Raw genomic sequence first — 25,271 nt, forward strand, 5'->3', positions numbered from 1 at the left:
CATATTATTACACACAGATTTACATTAGGACAGCAATGTGGGCTACCGCCACCACCAAGCCTCTGCGAGTCCTTTTTCCTTAGCCCCCCAATCACTGCACTGCTCCCCGACTGAAGAATCTTGACTATAATAAGGCAGCAGACAACCTGGTCTGACCGCCGCTCGCTCTCTCACCAATCAGAGCCCTGTTGGCACCTGCAGGGGACCCACAATGTATACTTTAATTAACTTCTCAGCAAATCCTCTATATACTGCAGCCAGCAACACTTCCTAGAAATGTAATGACTGCTTGTACGGATCATTTCTACTTCAGCAGTAAGGTCATGTCCGTAGGCATTGCCTGCCAGAAGTTTGGTTGGCCAGGTCTCCTATGTACATAGTCTCACAGGGAAGTACATCTTCCTGTGGAAGGCAGGAGGACAGCCCCCCAAAACCCAAGGAAGGTTTTTACAGGTTAGAGTCGGCTCCTAGGAGAGGTTGGGCATTCCTTCCTGGATGGGTGAGTCCCTCATCTGTGAACTTCTTACACTCAAGGAGCAATTCTAGGGAGCAGAGCGTAGAGGAAAGAGAAGGGGAGAAGTCCACGTGTAGGAAAACGAGTTGGAGGACACAAACGGGGGGAACTCATTTGTCTTAGGTTTGGTGACTGTAGGCCAGTGGCCTCCATCTGGTTTGGGTGTCTCTAAGTCTGGCTTGCCTGGCTGCCTTTCTCCTCATCAAAACACCACCCTCCAGCCCTCTCCATAGCTTGGAGTTGGTTGAGTTTATCCTCCCGCCATCTCTGCCCCTCTGTGGCCCCATCCCCTGGGAGCATCAGTAAAAGCTCTCCCTAAATTTCTACTGGGGTCCAGACCCTGTGTCCCATGTGAACGTAAGATACTGAATACTCAAACAGTCTTACAGTCACTCATGGCCGTCATCCAGGCGGTCTGCAGCATCACAGGAGTGTCAGAGAGGAGGAGTCACTTGGACAGCACTTGGGTCAGCAAGGCTGTTGCTAAATACACACATTTGCTATATTAGAGCAAAATACCAAATACAAAATAAGGTATGGTAGTCCCCAGCCTCCAAGAGCTCAGTGAGCTAGACAGTCCCTGTAATGACATATATATGTATTGAAACACACGCATGTACACAGTACCATGGAGCAAAGAGAAATGAGCAATCCTTCTGCCTGTGGGGGTTGAGCACTTCCTGACAGAAAAGGTGACAGGGAAGCTGGGACTGACTTGCAGCGGAAGTGGCATCCTGCCTGATAGAAGGGGCACTAGAGTGAGCCCCATGTACTAGAATGCTGGCACCAAAGTCAAGGGGCTTTGGGAAAGAATGGATGTGCTGGGCTGAGGACCAAGGACCAGTTCTGTACTGTGGTTACACAAAGTGAGTGAGAAGAGCTTGAAATGGAGAGGCTGGAGCCAGGTTGGTGGGTCATGCTTAAGAATAAAACAGTATTTTCAAGCATGATAGGCAGAGAATTGGCCTTAACTTTTACCCTGCAGGTTAACTATAGTTTAACGTACTTGTAGGAGACAAAGCATTCATCTTGTTCATTAGGTAGGCAGTCAGACAATCTGAGAGTTTTGCTAGCATACCAAGAAAAAAGCCTTTGAATGTCTACTATACACAGGTGAATCCAGATGAAGGCAGCAGGTAGTCACATGGCTATAGCTAAAGTCTGAAATCTCAGGACTCAAAAGGTAGGTAACACTAAATATTTTTGCCTTTCTTCTTGGTGTAACAGAAAAAGGAAATCTGTTCTCCCATGATACTACTGAATGTATGAATTTTCATATACTCATCTATAAGCAAATTTATGCATCTAAACCTTTCTTACTAAGAGGATTAGGATTTAGATTTTAATGCAGTTAGAATATGCTACCTTGGACACATTACTTACCTCTCTGGTTCTCAGGCAATGATGATGATATCTAAATCCTTGCTCAACAATATTATTATGAAAATAAATAGGTTGATTCTAACAGGGAATTTTAAAAATGAATGTACTCTGTTCTCAGCAATTCCTAGTTTCTGGTTGTCTGACTGTTCACAAATTCAGAACTAAGTGTGAGTCAGATCTTAGAATCCTTTTTTTACATATTGTAAAAGGTATACCCTCTCCTACGTACAAAAGCCACAAGGCCTGCTGCCTTAGAGAAGAATACGTCAAAAGAGAAGATGGGAAGAGGAAGCCGAAACCTGTCCCTGGTGACCCGATTAACTGTGGGAAGCAAAAGGAAGAGATGAAGGGGATGGAAGAATTTGGAAACACGACGTGGCTCCCTTCCTGTCAGTCCACCCCATAATATCCTAAGAGGGCTGGTTCTCATCTGGCTGGCGGCAAAACCCTAAGCAGAGCTCCGGCCCTTCCTGCCGCTCGGGACGCTGATGGACCACCGTGCAGGAGGCTCTCCATGATGAAGAGCAGCCATAATGGAATAAATGCAGTTTGGCGGAGTGAAGGCGAGGGCTTGGATGGCGTTGCCGAATCTCCTCCAGCAACCTTGTGGCAAGCAGAGATTTAGAAGTTCCCTCACGGAAGGTGGAATGGTGAGGGCCAGTAAACCTGGTTCAGGGACACCTGGATGAATGGCAGGGTGAGCCTACTGCCGAGTGCAGTGCACAGCATTGCCAGGGCCTGGCTGAGACCCAAAGGGGTCTCCCTAGTCAGTGAGAAATGGGTGAGGCTGAGTCGGGAAGAGAGGAAGTCTGGCCCCAGCCACACACGTTTACCAGCTACCTCTTTTTAGACCCACACAGCTTCCTGAGGTCAGACAAGATCCACATTCTCCTTCGTGCCCACTTAAATGTGGCTTTTGCCCCCCGCCCCACTTCACTGAGACTGCTGCTGTCAAAGTCACCAGTGACCTCGATGCGTGCCAACTCCAATGTCAATCCTCATCTTTCTTCACTACTTTAGGTTGGGATCTGAAGAAGATTGGACACAACAGAAGAAAAGTGCAGCAAACTTAAAGATAAGCCCAGGAAAAGTATCCAAATTGAAACACAAAGAAGAAAAAAGAAAAAAGAGTAGGGGGGCAAAAAACACAAACATCAAAGAACTGTGGGATAATATCACACAGTCCAACTTATATGTAATGGGAATCCCAGAAGGAAAAGAAACTGGTAGAAATGAATACTTGAGGAGATACTGTCCACAAGTTTTCCAAATTATTGAAAGAAAATAAACCACAGATCCAAGAAGATCAGAGAACTCCAAGCAAAATAAATACAAATAAAATGCAAGTAGGCACATCACATCCAAATTGTTGAAACCAAAGATACAGAGAGTATTTTGAAAGCAGCAAGAGAGAAAAAGAAACATAACATACAGAGGAATGACATCAGGCTTCTTATAAGAAACTATGTAAGCTAGAAGACAATGGAGAGATATCTTTAAAATACTGAAAGAAAAAAATAACTGTCAACACAGAATTCCATATCCAGTAGAAATATCTTTGAAAACAGAAGGCAAAAATAAAACACATATTCAGAAAAAAAAAAAGCAGTAAAAGTTTAGATAATTCATTGCCAGCAGACCAGAAGGTTAAAGAATTTCTATCAGGAGTATGATACCAATGGAATATTTGGATCTACACAAAGAAATTAATAATACCAGAAACAGACTAGGAGGAGTGGGGAACGGGGGGTTAGTGTTTCATGGGCATGGAGTTTCTGTTTGTCTAGAGACGGGTGGTGGTAATGATCACAGAATAACATCAATGTGATTAATGCCACTGAACTGAACACTTAAAAATGGTGAAAATGGTAAATTTTATATTATGTAAATGTTACCACTATAGATAAATAGATAGATGGGAGGGAGGGTGGAAGGAAGGAAGAAAAGATGGGATAAAGAGAAAACAGCCATCAAGACGGCAGCATTAAATGCAACCATATCAATAATTACATTAATTCTAAATGTTCTCAATGGTCCAATGGCAGAGACTGTCAGTTTGGATTAAGAAAGCAAATCTCAACTCAAAACACTCTATTTATAACAACACATATAAGTTAAATGTAAAAGGATGAAATAAAGTATGCCATGAATACACATCAAAAGAAATCCAGAGTCTCTATATGAGTATCAGGCAAAGTAAACATCTGAACAAGGAATACTGACAACAATAAAGAGAATCATTTAAAAATGATAATGTGGTTATTTCCTCAAGAAGATCTAACACTCATGAGTGTGCATCCTACAGCAGAGCTTAAAATTCCTAAGAAAAAAATAAAAACCAAAGGCCTGATTATGGTTTTCTTCTCTTTGACCCCATCTGCGTCCTGCCCACCCTGTCCCTCTGCACTGGCAGCCCTGCTGTTACTTAAACACCCCGGGCTCCCTCTGCCACCTCCGACCCTTGCCCTCAATGTGCTTTCTGCCAAGAACACTCCACCCAGCCACCGCACGACCACTCTCTCCTCTCATTCAACTGGCTGCTTAAATGGTGCCTTCTCAGCGAAACTTTCTTGTCTTGTCCACCCCATTCACAACTACAACTCCTGCCACTCCCTATCCCATCCACCTGGTTTGTTGAACTCTGTGGTAGTCATGGATGTCTAACATACTAGAGTGTTGACTTCTTTTCGCTTATTGTCATTATGGGACTTCCCTGAGGTCAGGATGCTTCTGCTTTTTTTGAGCTACTTGATACCTCGGGCCTAAAACAGTGCCTGCCCCATAGTTAGGCACTCAGTAAACATTTACAGATGGCTTTTAAAAAAACATCTCTTTCCAGTCCCATTCACAGCTATCCCAATGGGATAGAGCAGATCCACTGTCTAAAATAGAGGAATTACGTGTATGTTGTACATTGGAGCGACAGTGCCCTCCACAACATGATGTGTATGGAAATGCCTGGCACGATACAAAGCATATGCCATCACATGCTTAGTCCTCTCACTCCACCCCTGTCCCATTCCTCCAAGAGTTTTGGAACTCCTGTGTTACCAAAATCTAACAGAGCCTGGTTCATAGGAGACACTATGATAAATGAAGAAATGAGCCTAGCTCTTACTGCCAACTCTTTCAGGACATCTTGCTTGATGAGGGCAGCTGGAAGTGGTCCCCATCATTATAGCCATCATTGAATTACATATGCTCATTCATTCACTGCTCATTGTACAAGTATTTATCAAATGTCTACTAACTGCTCAGGGTGGCTGAGGGCAGACAATACCACCGAACACCGTGCAGACCCTGCCTTAGAGGAGCTCACAGCCTGGTAGAAGAGACAGGACAGCTGACAAGTGATTACACTTTCAATTCGTATGTGTCACGGTAATAGTAAAAATACAGAGGGCACCCTGGAAGCACAGCAAAAGGGCACCTAACTCAACCTCAGAGAGCAGGGCAGACCCCAGAAAAGGTGCAACACGAGGCAAGAATGGGAGATGCAGAAGCAGGAATGGTCAGAGAATGGGTGGAAGAGGGGTGGAGGGGCAATAGCTCTCGGTGAAGGGGCAGCTGCCATCCTTGGAAGAGAGCAAATAGGCCAATTTAGCAGGATCCTGAATCGAGGGACAGGTGAGGAGATAAGGGTTTCTTCATCTCTCACACCAACACCCTCACATAGCCAGTCCCTTCACTGCACGGAAGCAAGTTCTCTTGAAAAGGTTAGTATTAACCTTTAGTTGACTAAAACCCAAAAGGGCATTTTTCCAGTCTTCACCTCCGTGACATCTCAGAAACATTTGACATTGCTGACCACTTCTTCCTTTCTTGAAATACTCTCTTTTTCTTCTTGTGTAAGATATACTCTCTAGCTTTTTCATTTGCCTTGTCTAGCCAATCCTTTTCTATCTTCTTTGTAGGCTCAAACCCCTCCACCCAAGCTGAAAGTGTTGGAGTCCTCAAATCTCAATCCTTCTTTGAAGAATACCTAAACTTCCCTCTAGGCCTACAAGATTATTTTTGGTCAAAAGACCTACCTGAATCCCACCCTCATCTCAAATCACCCCCATACATGTGTTCTCTGCACTCCAGCCACAATGACTCATCGGGCCAGGGACCTCCCATGTTCTTCTACCGCAGGCCTTTGCACATGCTGTTTCCTCTGCATGGCATACTCTTTCCCCCCCTAATCAACCTTCAGATCGCAGGTTAATCCAACATCTCCACAGAGAAGCTTTCTAAATATGAACAAATCACTCTATATGGGTTCCAGTAGCACTTTATCTCTCTCCTTCATAGCACCTGTCATGTTGCAATTCTATCTCAGTCTGCAGTCTTGTAAATTAGTGTCCCTCTTCCCATTAGAGAGTTGCATGGCAAGTGCTCAAAATACAGAGAATGAAAGAAAATAGCAAAGGCCAGATGAGGAAGGGCCTTATAGGCTACGTCAAGGAACCTGGACTCGTCCTAGGGCCAGTGGTGATGGTCACAAATGCTGCTCCAAGTGTGGTCTGTGGACCACAGAATCCCCTTAGTTACCTGACAAAATTCAGATTCGTGGACCCTCCCCCAGACTCAATCAGAATCCAGATGTGGGCTAGCATTCTGCCACTGAGCAAGCCTTGTAGAGGATTCTCTTACACGCTGTTTGGGGCCTATTCCTCGGGTCTGTAGTAACGGTAACATGCGATCTCACCATGGTTTAGACCAGTATTCCTAGGGAACAAGCACTGAGAGTGGTGGCCCGGGACACAGGAGCACTCTTCTCTCAAGGCGACAAAAGTGAGGGCCTCCCTCCCCTGAAATGATGAGCAACAGACCTGGTCCTGCTCCTCCCAATCCAGGCCAAAGTGACTCCCGTGGCCAGGGCTGGGGACATGGTATAGTATGAAACAGAGAGAGAGAAAACAGAAGCAGCAATGACAGGAAGCTCCAGGAGGTTCAAGGATGGAAGTCTATGGGTGTAGCTATTCAGAACCCCCTTGGGCATAACTTCCCCATGGCAGATGATTCCTACTCAGTCCTTTCATTTCTGGGGGGAGACTCCACATTTTAGCCTTATCATGGCCCTTCGCACAAGCACCACTGCTTGTCCCTGATTTGTGTGTCCTTCCCTCCCAGCCCCCTGCAGAGCACAGGACAGCCTCTCCCTTATTCTCCAGTCCCTTAAGCGAAGACCCTTTAAATGTTTCTTTGTTTTGTTGTGGTGGTGGTGGTGATGGTTGGCTGATGGTTTTTAGCCCCTAATGAAGAAAAATAAGAGTTATTTTCTTTATTCAGCCTCTTCTCTTTTTTTCACCAGATCCAATAAAGAAACAGACTCCCTCTGGGATTCTAATAGCAAGTCGTTCAATACAGAAAAGATTGAAACATTCACATTTTAAAGGACCTAGAATGCACACTGTCAGAAGGTGGGGTGAGAAAGCATCTCAGGTATGAAATAGATAATATGGCAAAAGATGGCATTTTATATCACCATAAATGCATTAAGGATGGCAGGTTAGCCATTCAAAAGAAATTAAGTTAGACCTGAACTCCATGTGTAAGCCAATTTTTCTCTTATTTCTTCTTTTATCTCTTCTTCAGGAGGGTAAAGACTAGGGGGATCATTCATCTTTCACTCATAAAACATCTGCTTGTTGAGTGCCTACTATGTGCCAGGCACTGCACTAGATGGTGTACAGTCTATGGAGAGCAGGTTTTTAAGAATCTACAAAAAAACCAGTTCCACAGTTCGTGGGTTCCCAAACTAGGAATTCCTGCCCTACACAAAAATAAATTAATTTCACTGGGCTTCCTCAGCTTATCACTGAAGGCAGAAACTATAATGGAAAAAGAGTGAGAATGCTGACTGCATACAACTGTAAAATTGATACATCGAAATACTTATAAACATGTAAGAGAAGTAGTAGGTTGAACTTTGAATTTAACCCTCAGAACTGAGGTGGGGCAAAAAGCAACACGAGTTTGCAGAAGGGAGGGCGTGAGTCAGAAATAAGAAAGTGCTGGGGGCCCCGCAGTTCAAAGACTGGCGGATGTGGGCGACTCTCCATCCTCATTGGCAAAGAGGATCTGACCCAGACTCACGTGAGTCAAAGGAATGGAGTAGAAGGGGGACAGCCGTCCAGGTGGCCACGGGCAAGGGGATGCAGGAAGAGACACTGGCAGAAGAAACAGAGTCACGTGTCTATGCAGGTGCCAGGCGAAGCCCCATTGGAGCAGCTGTTTCTGGATGTGACACCGGAACAGAAGCCCCGCTAACCCTGCACTACCTACTCGGTCAGTTACTCAGGGTTATGGGGCAAGTCCCTTTCTCTGGGTGCCCCAGGTTCATCATCTGTAAAGTGGGAGTAATAGTACCTACATCATAGGAATTTTATGAGAATTAAATAAATTCAGTAGGTAAAAGCACTTAGAAATGTGCCCGGCAGAAGGTAAGCACCATGTGTTCGCTCTTGACGCTGTCAGTACTGTTCTTACCATTATTACTGTTATTCGTTGTGAGGACATGTTCTAGAAGGGCTTCCTCCCAGTCCTGCACCGAGGTTCCTCATTTTCCGCTGTAAGATATTATGGTATCTTTTTGCAGCACCTGCCTCAGAAAAAGCTCTTCCCCAAAGACTAAGAGCTGTGAAACTCCTTTCTCCTGTCAAAGTCTGAATGGAGTCTCTTTTCTTCCTCTCAGTTTGTAACTTTCTCCCTCACCTGATATCAAGGACAATATCTGATCAAATAATGATAGTAATTAAGTAAGAAAGGCGTACATTCCTCACTCCTTACAAGGCAGATGAATTCTCAAGAAAATCTCAAGCAGATGCATTGTTTCAGTCCCCTGTGTGCTACTAGTTAATGAGAAAAGACAAGGAGTTAAAGAAGGTGGCGTCTGGACAGCAGGCACAGCATGATTCACCGACAGCAGTGATATGTCAGTGCATGTCAGACAGACAAACCCCTCAGCTGACAGACTGAAATATTTGAAAATTGTGCTCTTAAGACCTTGTGATCAAAATTTCAGAGAAGAGTGCCCATCCATCCGTTCAGCACAGATTTCCTGAGTGCCTGCTAAGTGCTGGGCACCAAGGAGGGTGCTGGGACACAGCATTAAACAAGAAATAGATGTGAGCATTGCTTTCAGAGAAGCTTAAACTCTGGTGGGCTGTGAGCAAGTAGAGAACTACTATGGAGTGTGCCCATTGCCATGAAAAGTGCAGGATGTCAGGTCCAAGAGGAGGGTATTCTAACATCTCCGCTTTCCAAGGCAGGAAACTAAGGCACAGAGAGGTCACCCGGTACTAAGTGGTGCAGCCAGATGCAAACCCTGGTTGGCAGGCTCCAGAGCCGAGCTCGCAAACACTGTGCCCTGGTGTATGGGTAACCAACACAAAAGCCTTGCATTTGAAGACTCTCTGGTGCTTCTCACATTAGAGTACTTCTTGCTCTAAAAGCCTTCTGTCTGAGAGTTTGCACAGTATGACATGCACTGAAAACTCCTCCACATGAGGAGAAATGGAGAGGAGGGCAGAGTAACTGTCTTTGAAGTAAAAATAAATCCTGGAAGCAAAATATAATAATGGTTCATAAAATTTGCTTCAACTTGATGTTCCCTTTCCACTTTGATTTATGGAAGTCGGTGTTTGGAGGAAAAGGTAAGAAGGTTTTGAAATATGAATGTTAGAAGAAGGAAAATATGTTTTCTGAGTCTGCAGAGATGGGATTATAAGAGAGAAGGGCTGACTAAGAGAGAGCCCCTCAAATGTGAGGTGATGCAAATGTCCAGTGGCTGGAAACCATTTGCAAAAAGCACTCCCCTAAGGGTGAGGGAAAGGTCACATAGATGCAGATCACAGGAACCCCCATGCTTCCATTCGGAAGCCCATGCCCCTCTCTACCACCTTCCAGCTCCTTCAACCACCACACTAGCAGGCCTGTCTTTGCTGGGACATTAAAAAGCAAACAGTGTAAAGTTTATTCTCATATCTGTAACTATAATTATTAGCTAACATTTTGGTACCTACAGAGTCCCTGCTCTGTGTCCACTGATTTAATATGTGATCTCACTTAACCTTCACAACAACCATGATCAACTTTATTTTAATACCTCAGAAAACTGAGGCATAAGGCGGTTAAATAACTTGCTGCTTAGCTGTGTAGTGGGGGGTGGGAGCAACCATATACTAGTGCTCATCCCCATTCAATGGGACTGGGGCCAAATACACAGACAGAATGGGAAGGGAACACAGAGAGCACCTTCCATTCAACAGATGAGGAAACGGAGGCAAAAGTAATAACCGGATCAAGCTCCCTCCTCTGAGGGCAGAGCCCGTGGCATTTCCACTGGTCTCCATCTCTGAGTTGCCACACCTCAGGCTCGGAGCTGGGCTGGAGCCTTACCTCCGCCAGACCCATCACTGCCCACTGCTTCCCCAAGCCGGCCCACCCGCAGGCGGATCTCCAGTCACCCCTGGCGCTGTCAGATCTTGAGGTGCAAAACAAATAAGAAGCTGCCACTCAGGCCCAGTCAACCCTCACGTCACCCCTAGGGGACAAATACTACTATTATTTCCATTTTAAAGATGAAAGGACTGGCCTAGAATTTTTTAATCATCTTCCCAGGTCACACAGCTAGTAAAGAGCAAACTTGTAGCTATGGGGTTGCCCCCAAACCACTGAAATCTTATTAACAGCTCCTGTTCCACCTTTTCTCCTTTATGTTCTTGCTGCTGCTTTCCACCCAGCAATGGCAGTAGATCTGGTGTATATCTCACCAACGCCCTGCTTGCCACCCTGCCCTGCAGCTTGAGATTAGACACGATGCAAAGGCAAGACTGATGCAAGGGCAGCAGTTTATATATTTCTTTACCATCTCCTCAGGCCTGGACCAACTCTCTGTCCAGGGCCCTGAATTCTTCTATGGACTTCACGGCTCATGCAACTGATGCCCACTGAAAAGAAAGGGGCTCAGGCTCCTCTCCATCTCCAGCCCCAAAATGTCCCCAAATATTATTAAATTCTAGCAGCCAACAGTGCCCAGATCCCTCTGGGATAAGCAGTGATGCATGAGTTTGCCTGTGAAAACCTGAGAGCACCATAATTCAAGAAATGCAGGGAACACGCTGTGCAGGATTCCTGAGATAATTGAAATTGACCCATAACTCACCAGCCACCACGGGAAATTCTATCACTTTGCACACTTTGCTTCCAGAGCTAGAAATCAAATCAGGGGAACATGATCAGATTTCTAATTTGGAACCTCAGACATGCAATGTCATCTTTAATGACTCCCGGTAAAAGATGCTCATTACAGATCCCAGCCCGCCTAAATTAGAACATGAAACTTAAAAAATTAAGCAGAAAATTCTCAATTTCTCAGGTTCATATGGCTACAGAGAAATCATGCAAGTGGGAATACACATACTCCTTAGGGTTTTATTGTACCAGCAAATACTGAACTGGAATTAAGTGAAAGAGAGGAGCTAGAAGGAAAAAAACCATAAACCCATCAGGTCCTAACTCAGGTTTGCACCACCTGGGTGAACAGCCATCTTTCATGATCAATTTGAACTACCATGTCAAGGAACATTATCTCTCTGCTGATGGCCAATTTCATCTGTTCTGTTGACACAGAGCTCAGATTCCACCAATTTAGTAGGCAGTCGGCTTCAAGTATTCTCTCACTGCTAAGTGGACTGAGAGATGGTACAGTCAGCATGATGTGTCAGGATCCTTTAAAATAGGGGGCTAGAAATTCATCTCTCAACATCAGTGCTAAGCCCCATTCAATGTAGATTTTCTAGAAGTTCAGGCAACCTCCAGAGACTGTGTTTAAATCTCTTCCCCCCACTTCCTGTCCACCCTGCCCTTTGTGTTTCCCTATCAACGAATGGCGGCTACCACCCAGCAGAATAACATGCATCACCAGCTTTCACATCTGTTCATGACTCAATTCTTCTCAGACCTAAAGCCACAAAGAAAAAGCAAATTCCCTGTGTGCAGCAAGGCCTCAATATGACCCAGAAATATTAGCATAAAGTTAGGCATAAATAGAAACTACAAATTCAGAACTTTGTTTTCCTCCCCTGGTCCCCTGGGGACCAGGACCAGTATAGGGTTATGCTGACAGGTCCTGAACATGAAATGGCAAGCCTTCTCCTAAGGGCGGAGGAGCATCTGCAAATAGTGTAGAAGAGAAGCCGTAATTCTTAGGCTTTCTCAATTAAAACACTACTTCTTCTGAGCCTTAAATTGTGCACTATAGCTCAGTGAGACTTACTCTCCCCTTCTAAATTCAACTACTCACTGCAAAATGGTTGCTGTGTACAAAGAATGTAGACCAGGTGTTTCTAAATGTAACTGCAAACCAGAAACCCTTCAGGAAACTAAAACAAAAATGCAAAGGGGAAAATCTACACCCGTGCATGCTAAAGGAAGTCAAAGCCGAAGTCTAGGTTGCTCCCAGGAAAGACTATGCTTGTGATTCCATCACACGCCCTTGGCAACCTCTCCTTTTAGGATAACACATTCCAACGAATCAGCCCAGAGCTTCTCCTGCAGAGTAACTTTTCATTATGAAGCTCTTACCCACCTTTTTCTTAAAACATTAACTGGGATGGAGGGGAGAGCGTTTCAACTCTTGGAGTTCACACTACTTGAGCCTGGATCTGATCGAGGATGAGAAAGGTCTTGGCAGACATGCTCTCTCCACCTCCACTGTATGTGTAGAACTGAGGGTCTTAGGACAAAAACAATTAATTATTTAGAATAATAAAGGACAAGAAGACCACATGCTTTGAGTGTGAAGTAGAGTCAACTGTCTAACCTGCCTTTGGTGACAATCAGTGGGTTGGCATTTATGGACAAGGGCCTGGAACCTGGAGCCATCACTGAGAAACTCTTTAGGAGACTGTACTTCTCAAGCAATGTATTGGTGCAAGCATGCACACCCAGGAGGCACAGGAACCACGCTAGGCACACACCCGGCACTTAACACACGTCCCCCAAATCATGTTGGCTCCCAACACATTTATTCAGTAAATTACTTTTATGAGTCAGTCAAAATTTAACAAAGCCTTCCAACCAGGCTCACCTTTTAAATAAGAACCACTTGCGGCCACCTACACAGTCCCTTTGCTAGCATTCCTCAACCCTGCCATTAAAACTATGCAACATGTGGTATCTGATGAAGTGATCCAGGGCAGACCAAAGCAATTACATGACATTCCTTGCAATAGCCATATGATATTTCTACAACCAAGAAGCAAACTGGACCCAAAATAAAATGTGTTTACAGAGGCTTAGAAAAAGTCTGTAATGAGTTCCTATTACTATGGGAAACCAGGATGTTGTGTACCTTCCATTCCCTTTTTAACAGCAAATTAGATAGAGTAATATTCACTGAGCTCTTCCCCCACGTGTGTCTTGGTTCTTTCGCTTACAGGGACGAAATCTAAGACTAGGGCCAAAAATGGCAACTCTGAGCCAGGCCAAGACTAGGGACAGGCAAATGCAGAAACGTAAAAAGCAAATTTCAGTAGGCGCTGATTCCCATGGCTGTACAAGTCCCCACCCTGAGGTTCCTATATTAGACTTGCAATTGCAAAAGCCAGCTGTGTCATTTGTTACATACTGGAAGAGATAAGAAAAACACCATAGCATGCCAGCCCATCTGGAGAACAACAATCAGAAACGGCAGGGGGACTGAGAAATCTTTTGGAACAAAGACTCCAGGCCAGCCACATTTTATGGAGCAAAATCAAGAAGAGTAAGAAAACTCTGGAAAGTCACCTGTCCATCCATGTGCACTGGGTATGAGAATAATAGGAGGGTAAAAGCTAACATCTACTATGCGCCAGATGCTTTAAATGTATTAGATATTCAAAACAACTATTGAATATGGGTATTATCATCATTATTATTACCATTTAAGAGATAAGAAAACTGAAACTTAGATTGAGTAAACTGCCTCAGATCTGAGAGCTAGTAAATGCCAACACTGGCCTAAAATTATCCTAAGTTAATTTTTTTAATCAACAGTCCCACATATGTAGACGTCATTTTCAAGAAAAACAGGACAACAATAATCGATATATAGTAACATGCCCCAAGTTAGTAAGAAACCACTTAAACATAACCCTTTTATATTTATACACAGATGTGGAGAGAAACTTTCTTATCTCACACATTCTCATAACCTGACAGTATTTTTGCGAGGTTCAGAAAGCATGGATTGCCATCCCGCTGGGCCGATGAAGAAATCCAAGCGCCAAAGGCAGCTTGAGTGAGCAGCAGAGAAAGGACGGTGGTCCGGTCTCTTCGAAGCTGCATGCACACCCCCCAAAGAGCTTTAATGGGCCAAGGCACTGACCTCCACATCCCCGTGAAACTGAACATGGTGCTCACACAGCGAGGGAGGGGCGGCGGCGTGAGTCCGTCCAGGCGCATGAGCAGAGCTGGGACGCCGAAGAGCACCAAGTACTTCACATAGAAAAAGAGCACCTGGGCCAACGCCAGACCTCCTGAAAGACAGAGGGACACAACAACACGAAGTGAGCGATCTCCTGGGAAAGATGCGACATGCCAGGAAATACACCACCTGCTCCCACTTCTCCACCTACTTCCGTTCCTCCCCTTTACTCACACATTAAAAAAAGTCTCCCACATTGGATTTGAGCAATGAAGTTTGAGGATTAACAAATACTGAAATCCCCTTTATTACTGTAACAGACAACAGGACCTCTTAGCAGTCATGCTTTTACAGATGCTAGTAAATACTTCAAAACGTATATATATATATATTGCATTACAAAACTATTACAAAGGGAAAAATCCTTCCCAAATCCTTTCAAAACCTCCTATGAGTTCACACCCACTAGAACCACTAGAATGGCTAAAATCAAAAAGTCAGATCAACAAGGGTTGGTGAAGATGCAAAGACATTAGAACATGATACATTGTTGGTGGGACTGTAAAATGGTGCAGCCACTTTGGAGAAGAGTTTGACAGTCCCTGAAACAATTAAACACAGAGTTACCATCCGACCTAGCAGTTCCACTCTTCGGTATATGTCCAAGAGAAATGATAACAGATGTGCACGCAAAAACTTACACCCAAATGCTCATAGTGGCATTGTTTACAGTGGCCAAAAAATAGGAACAACTCAAATGTCCATCGGCAAATGAAGGATTGTAGTATAAAATGTAGTTATTCGTACAGTGCAATGTTATTCAGCTATAAAAAGGAATTAAGTATTGACATGTGCTACAACATGGATAAACCTTGAAGACATCATGCTAAGTAAAGTCAGTCAGTCACAAGAGACCACATAATATATGACTCCCATTCATAACAAAGTCCAGAATAGGGAAACAGACAGATACAGGACAGAAAGTTGATCAGTTGTTTATTAGCCTGGAGCTGGGGGAAGGATTCTGGGGGCGTGGAAGCTAAAGAGTAAGGTTTCTTTCTGAGGTGATGAAAATGTGCTCAAATTGGTGGTGCTAACAGTAGCAAGAATCTGTGAATATATTAAAGCCCATTGCATTGTACACTTTAAATATATGAATTTTAAGGTATATGAATTACATCACAATAAAGCTGTTTTATTAAAAACAAACAAGCAAACAAACATGAGGGTCCCGCACTGCAGCAGCCAGAGTTCTCTTAGCCCAAATCTCACCTTTCTGGGGTGAGAATGCAGGGTGAGGCCTTGGGTGAGGAGTGAGGCCTGAGACTCATGCTATAGCCCACGAAGGCGTCCATTTGTCCTGCTGGGAGCTATCCATTTCTCCAGCTGGAGTCAGGATGCTCTACTGATTACCATCTCTCCTTGGGCTTCTGGCTGGCTACTTTGACCTTTTTGCCCTGGGACAGGGGTCCTGGGCTCCTGGCCAGCAAGGCACCATAGACCTGGGCCAGCTGTCGGCCTCATCTGCACTGGCCTCAGCAGCCAGGTGAAGAGATGTGGCAGGTCTGCCAGAGCAGTGCCCACACCAAGGCCAAAAGCAAAGCGAGTGTGGGGGCCCTGGAAAATATACCAGCAGCTGCATGCCATCGAACCTCAAGACACCCTTCCCCAGTGCCGGGAAATACTTCAGGGCAGGTTGACCAGGTTATCTATTGGATATTCAGAAGGAAATAACTAAGTCGTAAAGAAAATATTAGTATTTTCTTTATTAGTAAATAACTAGCAGAAAATATTACTGTCTGGCCCTCTTGATGTTACACAAAGATCTTTGAAATAAAGTCACTACTACAGAATGTGTGGCTGTAAATGGTGACTGTGCAGAAGAAACACATAAGCCATTTTCTGGATATACAGTTCGCGTGAAGGCAAATGGTGATTCACATTTGAAAGCTGCATGCCCAACAAAGAGAAAACCCCAGGAATCGCTGTGTCTTGTTCCCATTCAGGAGTAGTCATACAGGTTCTTCAGACTTTTGGGAACCAGACTACAGTCATATCTGCAGGAAGGGCTGGGTATAAAATTGTTGCATTCTTGGATTTGTCTGATAAGAGTGAAGGAAAAAAGCTGGGGTGGGGATATGTGTGCTAGCCATACAATCTGAAAAGCACTTGAAGGGCATATGACTACCCTGAATGATGAAGAAATCAGCTCCACTGGCTGAGATGGTAATGAGGGGGGGGCACTCTAAAATACTCCAAAATGAATCATCAGTCTCCAGTCAAAAAAAATCCAGGAGCTAGAAAAGACGTAAGTAAGGATGACTAATTAAAAGCCACAAAGCTTCTAGAGCTGAAAATAATCAGTCTAGAGCTGAAGACATCAAAGGACACACAAGCATGCATGATCAAGGCCACAAGGAGCTCTTAAATATATGAAGCATCAGAGACTCCTTTTCCCTGTTCACAGGATATAAAATCAAGGAGAACAGGTTGCTCCCTGTCTCAAGCCTTTAATTCAACACTAGTTTGTGTAGTTGTCATGTAAGCCATTTGAATTAAAATCCATAGCTAGGTCTACATTTTTATGAGTCACTATTGCCCACAATCTTCACCATTTGTTTTTACTTCATAGAGAAACTGAACTAAAGAAAGGGTTGACTTTGTATGGGTATCTACTAACTCTATGGTAGATCTAAGTAACATAGTTGTAATTTCCGTATTTTTTAGTTTATAAGAAAATTCTGTTTGTACCCACAAGTTCAACAGTTCTGCTGTCTTGCTATTGGTTTTCATCATTCCTATTAAAGATGCTTGGTTCATTCTTTTATCCCCTTGACTTAAAGATTAGTCTTTCCCTTGTAAGATTTGATCTAAGGTTTCAGGGTTAACCCTAAGGATTTTATTACAGTCTTTTCACTAGGCATACAACTTGATAGATGGCAGCCTAAGAATATAAATGACTCTACTCTGATTAAAAGTTATTTGACACACATAAATTGAACTAGCTTTCATTCAAAAATACAAAATTTGGCTATTTTTCAATACTTAATTTTTGCCTGGGTTTGCATTTAAAAGATTCTCTCATTAGCATGAATTAGTATTGATTTTACTTAGCCTAAAATAAACCATTCCTCCCAAAAAGTCATAGATGAGTTCAGATATTATGCAATCCTCTGACATTCACTGATTCAATAAGCATGTACAGAGTGCCTGACTACTAACCACTAGTTTGGGGCTACAGTAGGGAGAGCAACTCTCAAATCAGGTGGGGACCCAGCCTTCAGGGCCCTCACTGGTCAGTATCATTATAGTCCCATTTATCCTGCCCTTCGGGCACACAGTGTTTTCTTCTGCCTTTGTACACTATTCCTCCTTCTCCTCTTGGCAAAATCCCATTTGTCCTCAGATCCCAGTTCAGATACGATCTCCTCTTCATAACTTCTCTATGCTCTGAGCAAAATTAATTAGTAACTAATTTTTGCATTCGCTTAATATATAGTCATTAAGCACTGACTGCTTGCCAGATACTGAGCGGTACAGTGGGGAATAAGGCATGAACCCAGCCCCTATGGGTACACAGTCTGTTAAGAGACAGAAAGAATATAAATCAGGAGTGAGATTGAGCCCACACCACTAGGACAGGGGGCAATCTGAACACAGAGGCTGAGACACGTTTGTTAGGACATTTAACAAATACCCATTGTGTACTTGTGATGTGCCAAGCATGGTGTAGGTGCTCCATATACATCAGGGGCTAGACACTCCTGCTTGCATCCTGTTGTGCAGCTGCAGACCTGCCGTCTTGCATATTTGAATCCTGCTCTCAGGATTCCCATAGCGAGTGTAAGGCACTGGGTCTAGCTTCACTCCATTTCAGAAGGCACGTTGTCACTGCGCTGTCTTATCTGTCCCCACCGGCTTATACCACCCTGACTCGCCACTACACTCCCATCCCTAGCCTGTCCTGGGCTCCCACCGCCATCCATGGCCTGATTTCATCTCTAGACCTTTTCTGCTCCAAGGTAAATGATTCTAGCCATTTTCACCTTGTCTATATCAAGCTATTGTAGATTTGTCTAAATGCTCTGTGATTAAGTCTGTTCAGATTCAAGAAACCTAGATATTTTATAAAAGTTCTTTCTCATATAAAGTTCTTTATAGGAACATCCCATGCCTATAGTTAACAATATCATATTTTACACTTAAAAGTTTATTGAGAGGACAGACCACAATTAAAAAGCAAAAAAGAACCTTTCATATATAAGATCTGGGATAAGTACTAGAAGCATAAAGACTCATCAAGAAGAAGACAGACCAGAAACCACGACACCAGACGGGAGCAGTGCCATGAGAGACTGGGAGTCTCCTGTCCGGCTGGGGGTGTGGGGAGGGAGGCGGGAAGGTCAACCCCCGCGGTGGACGTTACCAAGAGGTCACCGGGTTCTGCGGATGCTGAAGGAGATGGCCACTGCCTTAGTCAGGAACTGTGACTGCCGGGGGCAGGGAGGGAGGTAAAGGGCAGAACTGAGGGCTGCTGCCAGGCGCTGCGGAGGAGCACGCCCGCGTGGGAGGGAGGATCGGCGTGCTGGTGAGAGAAGCGGGCGACTGCTGACTGCTCTTGGGGGGCTCGGTCGGCCTGGAGGGACCAAGGAGGCGAAAGGAACTCAGCCATTTCTACTCACTGAGTTCTGGGCAGAAATGATTGGAGCCAGTGCTGTAGTTCCAGCCTAGACGAGAGGATTTGGAAGCTGAATCTGCAGCCCCACCAACTGGACTCAGCAGAGTAACTGACCTGCTGAGGGAGAAACGGGCTGGGACCCAGCAGTTAGTTGTGACTCACGGGGACACCATCCCAGGCTGAATCTCTGACTACGGTGAACGCCTGTAACTTACCGACCTGGCTGTGGTTTGTGTTATACTACGGTAATAATATGCTCTGAACAGCTGGCCATATGTGCTGATGACAAGGCCACCCACAGGGGGCAGCTGACCCTCCAGGGTGCAGAAAGGTGGGTGTTCGGGGACCAGGCTGCATCTACCCCAGGAGCAGTTAGATCACAGTAGAAGGTTCAAAGGCTGCTTCTAAGAAATGCAAATACTGAGTATTCAGAGCAACTAACACCAAACCAAGAAATGGGGGGAGACAAGAGGGATAAAATGCAGTGCACCAGAAAGGCTTGAGGACTAGTAATCAAAGCCCCCAAACTCCCAAACTGGGGATGAGCAGAGGGTGGACGGGAAATGAAGCAGGAACAGACTCAGCGTGGTTCATGAGTGATGTCAGGAGTGTAAAATTCTGGCCACACAGTTTCTTTCCGAGTGATAGTACAGGTGAGGACAAAGAGCCAGCCTGTGGCCCTCAGGTGGGGCTCCATTCCAGCAGGGGCAGCAGCCGAACAGGAGGACACAGGCTGGGCCCTTCCCAAGGAGGTGTCAGAGCTTTGCCCCTCGTTATTGCCCTACGATTGTGAGGGTGGGACCTACCACATCCGTCCATGTGGCTCCACAAACAGCTCCATTTCCTCTCCCACGGATCTTATTAATTACCAATGGCCATCCAAAACAACAGTCACCCAGGCAGTAAAAGTGTGAAGAAACATATGTGGGCAAAATTCACCAATCTCAGGGTAGTGGTCTTGTGAAGCTCGTGCAGCCTGGAGGTGCCAAGGAGGGCACGAAATGCAATCAGAGGGGACCCAAGGCAGTTTCAACTCTGCTGGTAACATTGCATTTTTTACACGCTGTCATGGATAAGCACATGTTCACTATATTTTCTTTATGACTTTTAAATATCTCAAGTGCGTGTGTGTGTGTGTGTGTGTGTGTAAAATATAGTCTAAACTGCCAGGGCAAGTTCACCAACAAGCCAGTTTCTGAGAGTGTATTATGGCAAAGCAATAATAGCCACTGATTATTAAGCACTTACTATCTCTATATGCCAAGCAGTATGTATCATCATATTTAATTCTCACGACCTAGCTCTCTGTGGGTATTGTTATTACCCACATTTTACTGATAGGAACTTGGGGACAGAAAGGTTAGGAAACTTGTGTCGGAGCACACACCAATGAGAGGCAGAGTTAGGACCTGAATCTGGGGCTGCTGCCTCAAAGCCACCACATTCACTAGACTCACTTCCAACTCTGAGACTAGACTCAGAACACAGTTCACGCGAGGCGGACCAGAGGGCAGGAAAGGGATGCTGTTAAAGGGAGCTGAAGGAAGGAGCCCAGGCAGAAAAAAAAAGAAAGATGCAGGGCCAGAGCTCTAAAGATCCTCAGGAAAGCCAGCCTCAGGGAGCACATCGTAGGCAAAGATATCCAAGAATCAAAGGCGCAGTGGTGACGTGCTGTGCTGAGGGGCTCCAGATTAACAGATTTGAGAACTCTGGTCTGTTCAGCATCAAAATGAGTACTTATTAACTCAGAATCCCAAAGGAGAGTTTACCTCCCAAAATGCTTTACCTTTGGACATATGAGTTACTGGAAAACCTAGCTTGAAAGCTTTCTTCTTTATAGGTGTAAATCACCAAAATACCTTCCTTCACAGAAAGGGTATATTGCTAGGGAAAAAGGAAGTCACTGGGTGGAATATCAAATCCTGTTTGTCCTTCCTTTTTAACTATAAATTGTTAACATCTTGGGGGGAAAGGGTATAAGCCAATCAATCATACCTAAGATTAAAATGATAATTGTCCAATAAAAATACTGAATACTTTGCAAAATGTAGCTTAGAGTAAAATCAAGGGATTCCAGAAGCATTTTTATATGGCAAAATGAATTTGAAATCTTTTTTTTAACTGACTATAGTAGTATAACAGAACAAACATGCTGAATTAAGAGTTTAAGTCTTACCAAGGTCCTTCCTCATCCAGAACTGTGAGGCAAGAAGACCCCGCAGAGAAGTGGCAGAGAAACACTACAGACACATTGCGATTACAGAAGAATTAATGACGTTGGGTGGGAACAGGGGGGAGATTCACACAGGGCCAAATGACCAGAAAATTCTGAAAAACTAATTTTCAAGCAGAGACCAGGTGCAGATTACTGCTTGCATTTTGACTCCCTTTGCCCAACAGAAGAGCTCTGTAAAACCTATGTGCAAAAGGAATTGGAAACAACTGTTAAGAGTATTTTATTGCAAATCCTTCAAGGAGCACCAAATCCCTTTAGAAAGCAAATAATTATCACCCTAAAGTATCCAACAGATTCAGATTTCCATATGTCAACTTGGCTTAAAAGAAAGACACACCTATTCTATGTTTTTTAAGAAGTTGATCTGCACCCTAAGTTACCTGGGCATAACAAAGAGTTAGACAGGGACCAACAAAGATCACAGTATTCTGAGGCATACAGGGGGTTGGGAGGGGCAGGGAATAGTTGGTGTTTTAAGTAACTGTGGTGCAACAGCTACCCTTTATAATGCCACAGCAAGCAGGCATCCCCTCCATTCTGCAAGCGTGCACCATGAAATTATCCTCACACCACATGGGATATCTGTAATTGAACAGTGAAGTTCCACAGCAGCAAATCCCCGAGTAGTTTTGGGTTCACACTGCATTAATTTTAAATAACCCAGGACTCCAATCCAAGGAGAGAATTTATTTTAAAAATTAATGTTTTTCTATTGCATCGTAACAAATGTTAGAATGTTTAATGTCTCCAAAGGGTGGAAAAAAGAAGAGAATCTCACGCTGTCTGACATCTGTTTGTGTCCCCGGTTTTCAAAACAAACATCAGATGTCAAATGTCTCATCTCTCTCCCTTCACTGTGATGTTGTAGAATGAGAAAAAGCAAATGGATGACTTTATTAGCATTTCATTACCATTTAGATGGGTGCACAGACATTATTTTAACAACAGCTGGTGCTTAAACGCTGAGCTAAAACTCTCTACTTGCACTTCCTAGATGGGTCCCTAAACTCCACCCAGTGAGCAGTTCAGATTGCAAAAAGGGGTCCAACGAGCACTTCACTGAGCTTTACTATATATCTACCATCAGAAGAACTAACTTCCCAGGGTTTTCACATTCCCACTTCTTTACTCTCAAATCCCTTGCCGAAGCTCTCTTTGAGCTCAGTAATCTCATACATGTGGATTTGCCATGGTGAAACACCACTCAAAAACGAACTCAAGAAATGAACTCAAGACTTTTCTGAACTCTTTTAAAGAAAAAAGTAAACTGCCCCCTTGCCCCCTTAATTCTAGGCCCTGTCAACTTCATGTATAGTTCCAGTCTACCGTATCTTGTCTTCTTGAAAGATTCTGAAGTTCATACATGAAGTCAATATATTTCATCAGACATTTGTCCAAACCCACCGAATGTACAAAATCAGGAGTGTATCTTACTGTAAACTATGTGCTTTGGGGGGATAACAAAGTATCAGTTAGGTTCATCAGTTGTGACTCAGGTACCCACTCTGATGGGGGATGTGATTGTGGGGAGGCTGTGCATGTGTCGGGTGGGGGTGCATGTGTCATGTATGGGAAATCGCTGTGCCTTCCCTTCAACTTGCTGTGAACCTTAAACTACTGTAAAAAATAAAGTATTTTTTAAAATGAAAGAAAAAAAGAAGAGTAACTATCTTTTAGAGATACAACTGAAATATTTATGGATAATAAGACATCTGGGATTTGCTTCAAAACAATATGGGGATGAGTACAGACGACAGAAAGCTGGCCATGAGTTGGCAATTGTTGAACCTGGGTGATGAATACGGGGGGGAAGGGGGTTAGTTACATGTTTATGCTTTTAATTTTCCAAAGTACAAAGTTTTAAAAGGAGAGGCATTTAGAGCCCCCAACTGAACCCTGAGTTTCAGCCGGGAATATTTAACTTCCTCCTCACCCACCAACCAAATGCATTTGCAGGAGACCAAGAGCAAAATGGACTTATATCAGCATGATCGCACCTCCCTGCCCACCCTTCAAGCACAGGAAATATGAAAAGGGTAAAATGGAGAGGCAAATTGGAGGAAGGAGAACAGGGAGGATGCCATGAGGCAGAATAATGAACTCGCTTATCAGTCCTCGAATCACTAGGAGTTGGCAGCCTATGAAGAAATATGCCCCCCTCATAAGAAGATGCCCCACCGTGATCTTCAGCAATTACAGCAGTGTTTCTCCAGTTTATCTGGTCCTAAGAATCACCTGAGATAACAGTTAATCACAGAGATTCCCAGGCTTCTCCTCACAGATTCTGATTTTGTAAGTTTGGGTCAGAGTCCTGAAATCTAGATGGAAGACAAGTAAAGATGTTCCTTGACTCATGATGAGGTGACAGCCCAATAAGCCCATCCTAAATCATAAATATTTGAAGTTGAAAATGCATTTAATAGACCTAACCTGCTGAACATCACGGCTTAGCCTAGCCCACCTTAAACGTGCTCAAACACTCACATTAGCCTACAGTTCACACAAGCCTATTTGATAATGAAATGTTGATTATCTCATGTCATTGACTGAATTCTGTACTGAAAGTGAGAAACAGAATAGTTGTGTGGGTACAGCATGGTTGTCAGTTATTGGTCGCTGACCCTCGTGACCGCGTGGCTGGCTGGGAGCACCACTGGCTGCCTTGACCAGCTTCAAGAGAGGATCGGTCTGCATGCCACTGCCCAGGAAAAGATCCACAGTCAAAATCTGAAGCACCATTTCTACTGACTATATTTGGGTTTCACACCATCATAAAGTCTAAGAATCCTAAGTCGAACCATTGTAAGTCAGGGACTGACTGTCCTGGGAAGTTATGTCCAGTCAAGTCTGAGGAATTCTGGGTTAGAAGATGCACGCCCTCCTCCTTTTACCCATGTTTAAAAATATACATCAAAGTGTAACAAGCAATCTTCTGGGGGAAGGTGAGGTTACCTTTCTGTTGTTCATTGGTATTTTCTGATTTTCATGTATAGAAAAGAAAAAAGGGCGCTTCTCCTGCTCAGCCTCTTTGTTATGAGACAGAACATCAAAGGTAAAGTTCCAAATTCATTCTGACATTCATGGCTGAGTTTTCCAAAAAGAAAACATGCAGGAATTTCAAAGGAAAATCTTGTGCCACAGGGCTGACCTTTAATTTTATTTGTTGGAGGCTGCTATAATTTTGACAACCCCAATTTAATTGTGAAGAATCAATGTCCCGCTAGCTAGAGAGGGGACAGGAGCAGTCACCTAGGTGCGATCTGATCTATGTTCTCCTTTAAAGAAACCAAGCCCCAAGCTTCTCTACAGAGTTCTGCTAAAATAGATAGTTCCCCAAAAAGTCATGCTACTAGCAACTCTTAGCAAAACTTAACACCTCTCTATTTCCTAATGTAAGGAGTGGCATATGACAAAAAGCTAAAGTCACTGCCAGTCATCAAAGCCCCCTCAAAGGGTAAATCCTCAGGTAATTCTCAAACCTGCATTTCAGGGAAAAAAAATTGTTAAAGTAATTAGACTATGATTACACATCTTATCTGTATATATTTATTTAATCTGTAGATTCATTACAGTATGTTCTTCCTGCTATTTTGCTAGTCCTTGAGGTATGCGAAAATGACTTAAAATGCACCAATTATAAAAGCTGTAAAATAATTTTTGTAATCCTTCAGGATAGGAAAGTTGCCCTCTGAATACCTTCCCGTTCACAGGAGGAGAAATGTTTGGAAAGCAGGAAGTGCCCAAGGTGCCAGAGATCTGTGGCTCTTTCTACACATTCCCCCGCGTGGTGTCATCTGCTTCCAGGGGCTTTAATGGCCACTCATTCACTAATGAATCCCCAATACATATCACTAACATGATATTTCTCCTAAATTCCAAAACTGTAGATGCAATCACCCCAGGACATCTGCACCTCATCTCTGTACCTCCAGCCCCCCCACGGTATCTGGCACCCTGCAGGAGCCTAATGAGGGTCTGGAGAATGAATGAGTGGGGAATGACTTCCTTCTGGAGGCTTAATGAAACCCTGCTAAAGTGATTTGAATTAAATGACCATCACTTTTTC

At 44.0% G+C, this 25,271-nt stretch overlaps 1 protein-coding gene across 8 annotated transcripts in view; it reads right to left on the reverse strand.

Annotated features, from left to right (window-relative positions):
• The window catches only part of HHAT (hedgehog acyltransferase), a 281,084-nt gene that overhangs the window by 141,949 nt on the left and 113,864 nt on the right, over window positions 1–25,271 (reverse strand). For all 8 annotated transcript variants that reach the window (XM_057508006.1, XM_057508004.1, XM_057508003.1 and 5 more), the window contains one exon: window positions 14,253–14,403. In XM_057508006.1, coding sequence (XP_057363989.1) covers window positions 14,253–14,403 — 151 coding nt within the window. The remainder of the gene's footprint in view (window positions 1–14,252; window positions 14,404–25,271) is intronic.

Source organism: Manis pentadactyla, chromosome 9, assembly GCF_030020395.1.
Source record: "Manis pentadactyla isolate mManPen7 chromosome 9, mManPen7.hap1, whole genome shotgun sequence".
NCBI classification, from domain to species: Eukaryota; Metazoa; Chordata; class Mammalia; order Pholidota; family Manidae; genus Manis; species Manis pentadactyla.